This window comes from Tiliqua scincoides, chromosome 3, assembly GCF_035046505.1.
Source record: "Tiliqua scincoides isolate rTilSci1 chromosome 3, rTilSci1.hap2, whole genome shotgun sequence".
Classification (NCBI taxonomy): Eukaryota; Metazoa; Chordata; class Lepidosauria; order Squamata; family Scincidae; genus Tiliqua; species Tiliqua scincoides.
Window position 1 is genome coordinate 166,562,008 of NC_089823.1, and position 8,763 is coordinate 166,570,770.

The 8,763-nt window shown below is 49.1% G+C and overlaps 1 protein-coding gene across 2 annotated transcripts in view; it reads right to left on the bottom strand.

Annotated features, from left to right (window-relative positions):
• DPYSL4 (dihydropyrimidinase like 4) overlaps positions 1-8,089 on the bottom strand; it is a 39,269-nt gene extending 31,180 nt beyond the window's left edge. Inside the window, exon 1 of one of the 2 annotated variants that reach the window (XM_066618817.1) lies at positions 7,760-8,089. In XM_066618817.1, the coding sequence (XP_066474914.1) occupies positions 7,760-8,089 (330 nt within the window). Of the gene's footprint in view, positions 1-4,434; positions 4,474-7,759 lie in introns of those variants that run through there. The other variant, XM_066618818.1, reaches the window with a different exon arrangement.
• Between the last annotated feature and the right edge of the window lie 674 nt (positions 8,090-8,763).

Genomic DNA, 8,763 nt, shown 5'->3' on the forward strand with positions numbered 1-8,763 from the left:
GTAGAAAACTCATGTGATTCAAGTTCTGTGTAGATCATACAGTGTAATTGAAGCATTTTTTTAAACTAAACAATATAGCAACATAATATAAAACAACACAAAGTAATTGCTTGTCTGTGCTTATGTGTTACCCAGCAAATTATAACTGTGGGAAGAACTATGGGTTTATACATTTTGAAAATAAGTCCATCAATTTTGCTGACTGAGATTAAGAACATAAGAACAGCCCCACTGGATCAGGCCATAGGCCCATCTAGTCCAGCTTCCTGTATCTCATGCACATATATATGGAATAAGCTTCACTGAACAAAGTTGGACTTACTTCCAAGTAAATATGGATAGGCCAGCTCTGTAATTCTATCCCTTTCTACTTTTAAAATCTAAGACTAGATACAGCTCGATGAAAAATAAAAATGTAATTTTTAAAATATAAAGCTAGGAAGAGCACTTTATGAATGAAAAAAGAGCAAAGTTTAACTCTCACATTTTTATAGGAGTTGTGGGTTTTAGTTAGATGTAAATGCCTTAGAGCCCGATCCTGAAGGGTTTGCACCGGCCCACTGCTGCAAACACACCATAAGGCACACCTGCAACAGTCAGTGCTGGCCCAGCACTAGAACTGGCTCAGTGAAAGCCAATACTGGGCCACTGCAAGTTAGAGACAGGCTAGAGGCTGGCTGGAGGAAACTATAAATTGGGGTAGGGAGGGAGGTGTTCTGGAGTGGGGGGAGGATGGGGGAAGGTGTGGATGGCAGGAGGGGTTGGAGATGGCAGCAGGCCCTACCACCATATCCTAACCCCCCTCCTGGTTTAGGAGTCCCAACATGGGTCTCCTCGAATCTGCGCCCACTCAACAGCAGGCACTGATCCGAGGATACCCATTGGGGCTGCCTGGTTGCTACACAGGGTAAGGGAACATAAGCTACTTACCCCAAATAGCCCTGGCACTGCTTCCCAGCCCCATGGGATGCAGCAGTAGCCATTTCTGTGCCACTGCAGCCCTGGGAAGCTCAGGATTAGGCTGTTAGTCTGCAATCCCATACACATTTTCCCAGAAGTAAACCCCACTGAAACACAATGGGGGTGAATTCTGAGCAGACATGCAAAGCCTTGTGCTGCTAGTTCCCCCCACCCCCCTGTGCTGTCTCCAAGGATACCTGAAGGAATCAGGCATACAATTTTTTTCAAGGTGACTCAGGTTGCATTGAACTCTGTTACCAGTACTAAAGAATGCAGCAGCTACCCTGGAGAATGTAAAGGACTCAGAAACACCCATATAAATAACTGCAGAAAAAGAAGCACACCAGAAGGGGAGAGAGAGAGATGAGATCAGAGATGAGGGCTGGAAATGAGGGCATGTCTCCAACCAATAAATGTCACTTGCCCTCACAGAACTAATTTTCTGGATTTTTTTCAGATCCTTCTTTAGATGAGAGAAGATGTTAAAATAATCTGTTTCACACTTCCCAGTAACTTGAGTGGTAAGAAGCTCCGGGGCAGTCTTTCACAGGATCAGTAACTTGTGAGAAAAGGCTACCGGAGACATCTGGTGTTTATTTACAACTACTCAAAAGTGGGGAGCAGACAAATATCCAACCAGACAGAGCTAGTCTTAAAAGGAGGATCAGAATACAATGCTGCCCCCACCACTCTCTTACAGGCTGCTCTTTTCCAGTGAGTTGCAAAAAATTCAGATTCTCTTCTTTTAGTCTGACTGAATTGAAACTGTCACCGAACACGAAACAGCAGCCAGCAAAGAAGTTACATTTAAAAACGACAACAACTTCTGAGACAGTAATCTCTTCGTTTGCTACAAAGCAACAATGTTCTATAAGCACATTGAAACTATTTTATTATTTATACTTTTTAAAAATGGCTGGTGACTAAAACTGCATTTGAACAAAATATTCTATTTACATCCCACCCTTCTTCCCAAAGGGCAACCAAGGCACCGTACAAAAACAAAATACATATAACCACTACAAAATACATAATATAAAAATGCACACATAAAACAATATTAAAATAAAACCAACTTCTGTGGACATGTGCACCCTTGTTAAATAATCTCTTTGAGAGGTTATGTTCTAGTTGTGGGTCTATGAAATGCAATGCTGTCAACAAAGAAAGTACCACAGAGGTTGTTGGAGCTGCATCCACCATTCTTGTGAGGATCTCAGAGCACTTGGGGTACTCAGGTAGCAGGCCCCATCCATTGTGAAATTAGGCCCGTACCTACTTAATATCAAAGACAGAACACCTGGTACCTTCATCACAGTTTTCACAGGACTATTTGTACAATGGTGAAAATAATTATGAACGCAATGAGCTGCCAGTGTTATAATGGAAAATACACACTTGCTTTAAATGCATTGATTGTTTCATGAGGAAATTGTAACGCACAGCTTCAATGACTGGCAGAATTCATCTCGTCCTCATTTAAGGCCTCTTGGGTGAGCAACTTCTAACTCATTTCAGATTGGATAGCAAACCTTCCCCATTAACAATGCCAGATGTGGTAAGTCATTTTTTATTCAGTTAGCTTCTTCTCAGCCTATGCTTGAATGACTGGTTTGCCCTGGCTCTCTCACTGCCAAACAATGAAGACTGTTCAAGAGCCCTCAGATGTCAGATTGTGGGGGAGAAGCCCATCACATCATGCTTGCTTTGAAAAAAACCCAATAGCAGAGGGAGGAAGGAGTGAGGAAATCCAACAATCCAACATTACTGGAAAGGAAGTTACAGTATTGAGGATGGAAGAGTCCCCTACCATTGACACTGAAGCATTTTAAGGTTTACAATTTAGGATTCATTGGTAGAGCTTCATCACATACCATACAACAAGCTGCTTTTTAAAGCCTACTCACAGATTCATATTTATATTGGTGACATGACACTGATGCTACCATGTTTAGCTACATAGCACCTGAATGACCATTTGCCATGTGCCATTTCCCACTATTGTGTGTGTGGGCGGTGGGGTGCTGATGATGGGGAAATCAGAACTTCTAGCAACATGGTAGTGCATACAGTAGAGATCCAGTAGAGCAGACATGACAGATGGGAGACAGCAAGATGTCGTGGATAAAAGAAGTTTGAGATTGCTCAGGTTTGTATAAGAAGGGCTCCATTACAGATACTTATTTTGAGAAGCAATGCAGCTTAAGTTACAGACAATATGGATGTCCTGCCTTTGAAGAGCAATTAACAGATATAAACAGAGGTTTGCTGTTACCAAGTGCCTCCAACTCAGGATAAAATGCTGCTTAAACCCTTTCAGGTTCAAGCTAGGTTCTACTCAACAAAAGAGCATCTCAATTATCTCCATGCAGAGCTATGGCCTAAGCCTAACACCAGCCTTCAGTCAGAACATGTCTCCATGTTTGCATCCACATTCCCAGATTCGATTGCATTTCAAGGCTGAATTCGATGGTGGCCCAAGTGAGTGAAAGAATCCTACAGATCTGAGGGGAAATTAGCCAAAAATAAACCATCCTAATAACCTGCAGATTGCCCTTCACAGGCCTGATAATGAGGAAATGCTAGGGTAAGCTCCTTTCTTTTAAAGAAAATCTTCTAATCTCTGTTAGAGATGGGAGATACCCTCTCTTGGCCAGTACACAGAGATGCACATTTGAAAATTCTGAAGAGGGCCATCGAAAAGGGGATCACAGAAACATTCACTGAAGCAGCTGATTCCTTTGAACTCTTTTAATGAGATTTCAGGTGGGAGGCCTGGAAAGGGATAAAACAGGGAATTTGAGAACACCAGCCATTCAGAAAGAGAGGGGTGCTATTCTAGATGGCCTCAAAGGCTGTTGTTTCAAATACTCTTGGTTCATGATGGAAGTTGGAGGGTGATGGTAGGAGAAGCCAAGCAGTACAGGGAATTTGGGGGAGTCATTGGGTGGCCCAAGAGCCCAATCCTGTGCATATAACAGTGTGCCTCCATTACAGTCGATGGGGCTTACTCCCAGGAAAGTGTGGATAGGACTGCAGCCCTAGAGCCCAATCCCATGCATGCTTACTGAGAAGTTAGAGTCAATGGGCCTTACTCCCAGGAAAGCGTAGACAGGATTGGGCTGCCAGTCATCTTGCGAGCTTCCGCCCAGTTTGCTCTACACCGCTTGTTTTCAAAGAGGGAAGCCCCCGAAAGGGGAGCACTGGGGCTTGTCCGCGGACGAAGGCTTCCCCATGGCGCGGGGCTGCTGGCTGAGCGCTGCATCGGAATAAAGAGCAGGATCCCCAGCGCTGAGAGACGATGGTGTGTCTCCCACCCCAGGCGGAGGAGCTGCCCAGCTCCATCCTCCTCCGCATCCCGGTCCCACAAGCATCCCCGAGGGCTTCCTTGGCGGCCCAGCCTGGCCATGCGGGACCTTGGGCGCCCCCAGCCCGCCTGCGCGGCCCCCTCTCCACCAGGGCCCTGCCTCTCACCGTGATCCGAGGGATGTTCTTCTTGCCCTGGTAGGACATCTTCCCCGCAGGCCGATCCTACCCGGGGATGGGTGGAGAGGGGGCAGGCAGCGACGCGCAGGAACGGCCTCTGTGGGTCAGGGGGGCGCCTGGCCGGGAGGGCGGGCAGCGGTGGCTGGCTGGGGCGGGCGGGAGGAGGACGGTCTGCGGTGCGTGCGTGCGCGCCACCCCGGCTGGCGGATTGTTCTGGCACCAGCGCGCAGGGCGGGGGGGAGGCGAAGAAAGAGGCTCGGTGGCTCCCCCTGCCCTGGCCGCCCCAGCAGCTGCCTGATTAGCATTCCACCGGCGTGCCGGCTGCAGCCCGCGGCAGACGGGGAGGCTGGCCCCAGACAGGCAGCCCTGCCCAACAAAAGCCTGCGCCGCCCCCCGCTCGCCAACAAAGGACACGTGGCCGGGCCCGCTCCCCTCGTCCGACTCTCGCGTCCGAATTCTTGTCTCCGTCGCGGGACGCTGCATCCAGGCTCCAATCCTGGCCACGCCTTCCTGGGAGTAAGCCCCATTGGTTATGATGGGACTTCTGAGTAGACATGCATAGGATCGGGCTCTTAAATTACAATCTTAGCCACACCTTCCTGGGAGTAAGCCCCATTGGCTATAATAGTACTTACTTTGGAGTAGGCATGCCTTGGATTGGGCTCTCATTCATCCAGACCTGGGATGTGTGCGTGCTTGGAAGGAAATCTGGATTTCTCTGTGGCACCTGCTTCCTTCTTGCTCAAGTGAGTTTAGAAGTGGAGCCAGCCCCCCCCAAGTGTGAGATGTTGTAACCGCAAAAAGTTAGGAGTGTGCCCTGCAGCCCGATCCCAAGCGCGTTTACTCTAAAGTAGCCCCCGCTTTTTTTCAACGCGATTTACATTCGAATATGTAAACGTATCTCAATCGGAAAGTAGCTTTAAGAGACCCCCTTCCTGACCTTCCCCGAGAGATCCGGAGAGAAGCATTCCTAGGTCCGGATCTGGACCTCGAGCTGCCTTTCATCCGAAGTACTGTTTCACACACAAAGCGTAATAAATTGTGCAGTTCTTCTCGCACCAGATGCAAAGATGGCCACTGGCTTGGATCACTTTAAACAGGAGTTAGAGCCCAATCCTATGCATATCTATTCAGAAGTAAGTCTCATAATAGTCAGTAGGGCTTACTCCCTGGGAAGTGTGGATAGAATTGCCACCCTAAGCCCAATCCTAGGCATGTCTACCCAGAAGTAAGTCCCCAATTGAGTCATTGGGGCTTACTCCCAGGTAAGTGTGGCTAGAATAGCATACTTAGACCATTTCATGGGGGACAAAGCTCTCCACGACTATCAGCAATGACAGCTGGGTATCACACTGTTATAAATCGGATCCTGGGACAAACAATGGGGGGAAGTGGAACCTTCATGTTCTGGATGGAGGCACTGGTCTATTGTTGGGACTCGTATACTGATCCATTGGGGAGGGTCTAATGGACTGTTGATATTTTGCAATCCATTTGGAAGTGGGTAGGTCTGTAGGTCCCCCCCCCATATAGCCACTTATAAGCCACATATAAGCGAAATGTGCATGTCTTAACCATGGTTACTTTCCAAAGGTCTCTTGTCTCTCCTTGGGAGAGAATTCTTAAAACCCATTTCTGACCAGCCCAGTGTACCCATTTGATCCCTGTTGCGTATATGCAACGTTGGGCAGAAATGGCCACGTGTCCAGGACTTTATTAAAAATAATTTATCAGCATAACATGACAGGCACATTCCATTGAGCTACTCCAGTTCTCATTCTGATGGGGGGGAAGTGCGCACGCGCGTCCATGTGATGGGGGCGGGTCTGTATCATTATTCAGTACTACTCTTCATAGTTACAATCTGCTTGAGAGGAAATTCAACCAAACAACAAAATCCGAGCTCGATCCTACCCTGATGAAAGGCAATGAATGCTCTTTCCGCATCCCCCTTGCAGTTGCACCGGATACCCTTTCTGTGCATGTTAAAATCAATGAAATCAATTCCCATTGGTTTCAACGATAAAATCCCGAACTGGTTGGACCCAAGACTAACTGGGGGAGGGGGAGGGGTTCCACTGAGCATGCACATTCACTGCGATGTCAGCTCTGCTTTGGAAAGGCCAGGGAGGTAAAATCCTTGGCGCATCACCCGTGCCTTGCAAAACAGCATGATTGATTACGCCGGCCCTACATGTGGGATGGGAGTGAGGTTGCATTTAAATGAGAAGCCACCTTCAATGTGAGGTCTAGAGAATGTTTTTCATCCGTTTAAACGGGCGGCGGCGGATTGGAAAATCCATCGCCACCTGGTCTCACTTCTCTCTGGGGGGCGGGGGGTTGCTATTGATCCCCTTAAATGAAACGCAGCAACCCGTTAAGATAAGAAGAGGCGTCTCTCTCTCTGTTCATTTCAACCAACACGTTTAGCCGATGCATCGGGCTGATTCTTTGCTCCAGTCGCTTTTTGGTGGCGCTGGCTGGCTGGTTGGATGCCCAATTACAGTGGGGGGGGGGGGGAGGATGCTCATAAGTGTCTGGCCGGGAAGTTGTCCCAGGCGTTGAACTTACACATACCGAGAGTTAGTTTGGCTGGCCGAGGAGGAGGAGGAGGAGGACGCACGCGCTCACTGCGTCTCTTTCCCTGGATGTTGGCTGTCTGAGGCTGCGATCCTAGACACAGTTTCCTGTGAGGAAGTTCCACAGAACACCATGAGACTACTAAGGGCACAGTCCTAACCAGGTCTACTCAGAAGTAAGTCCTATTTTGTTCAATGGGTCTTACTCTCAGGCAAGTGTGGTTAGGATTGCAGCCTAAGTTACTCTTGAGTAGACACGCATAAGATTTAGCAAATTTAGCAAAGGCTTGGGCAAAATCAGGGCGAAATCCTATGCATGCCTACTCAAAATAAGTCCCAACAGAGTCAGTGGAGCTTACTCCCAGGACAGTGTGGATAGGATTGCGGTCTCAGCCTGCAATCCTACCCACACTTACCTGGAGTAAGCCCTATTGACGCTAATGGGACTTACTTCTGAGTAGACACGCCTAGGATTGGGCTTACAGACTGGGACTGACTGCCCTGCATCGACCTTACTCATACATTTGGACTGTACATTAAATACAGTCCTGAGAATCGGGGCAGAGGTTTGGTCGTTTAAAAATAAATCTATACGGGGGGAAAGAAGGGTCGCGCCTGGGTTCTCCGGGAGGGGAAGGCAGGGCTAACTTTCAAGTGAAGCCCAAAGTTTGGCTCCTTAGTTCCTTTCTTCCATCATCCAATGAGGGTCCCCACCGCCTTCCTCTCCCCGTTACCTGGTGGCAGCCATTGGGTAATTCCTCTGCTTCTCCCAGGAAAGGCGGGCCGGGCTGAGAGCCGGCGGGGGTGAGGACGGGAGTGCTGCGGCTCCCGCCACTGGCTTCGCTCTGCCCCTCGGAGCCTCCTCGGCTCAGCTTCTGGCTGCCCCTCCTGCCTCCGCTCAGAGACTCGAAGTCCAGCGTCTTGTTTTCGAAGGCGCCCTCCACGTTGCAAAACATGCCTCCGTACTTCTGCCGGGGCTTGGGGCTGCCCGTGCCCAGAGCAGCGAAGTAGGCGGGCAGCTCGTCCTCTCTCTTCTCCGGCTGCGGCTCCCTCCGCTCTGCCATGGCTGCTCGGGAGGCACTGCTGCCGGGGGACCCGAGGAAGGAGCGCAGCCTCGCCCTTGGGGAGGGCTGGAGAGGTGGCACTGGGTGGGAGCAAAGAAGTGTCCCTGACTTCGCTTGTCATGGGTGGAAACTCCTGGCCAGCCCCCCTCCTCCGGGATACTGGCTCGTCAGGCAGGTAACGCCATTGGTCTCCCTCCACCGGCTCGATGGGAGCTGTCCGAGGTTTGTGGTGCTGAAGCCGTCGCGACAGAGGAGTTCATTAGGAGGACGTCCCAGCCAGAGCCCACCTCCGGGGGAATTTCCATTGCTGTCATTCACACTGATTTGCCTCTCGTGAGGGCTGAGTGCCTAATCCTATGCCTGTCTACTCAGAAGTAAGTCCCATTAGAGTCAATGGAGCTTACTCCTAGGAAAGTGTAGTTGGGATTGCAGCCTGATTCAACTGGCTTTAGAGCTGGTGGCACGTTGCTCACAGAGATTAACACAGAAGTGTGTACAGCATAGTCAAAGATACACCTCGTTTACTATTTCTTCTCACCAATATGTAGTTTATTGGGTGTTATCTAAAAGATACTTTTGGCCAAGTATGCTAAACATACTGACATCAATACATTCTTAACCCACTTTTCTACATCTGCAGCATGATCACAGATGGGTAGGTTTGCTCAGACTTA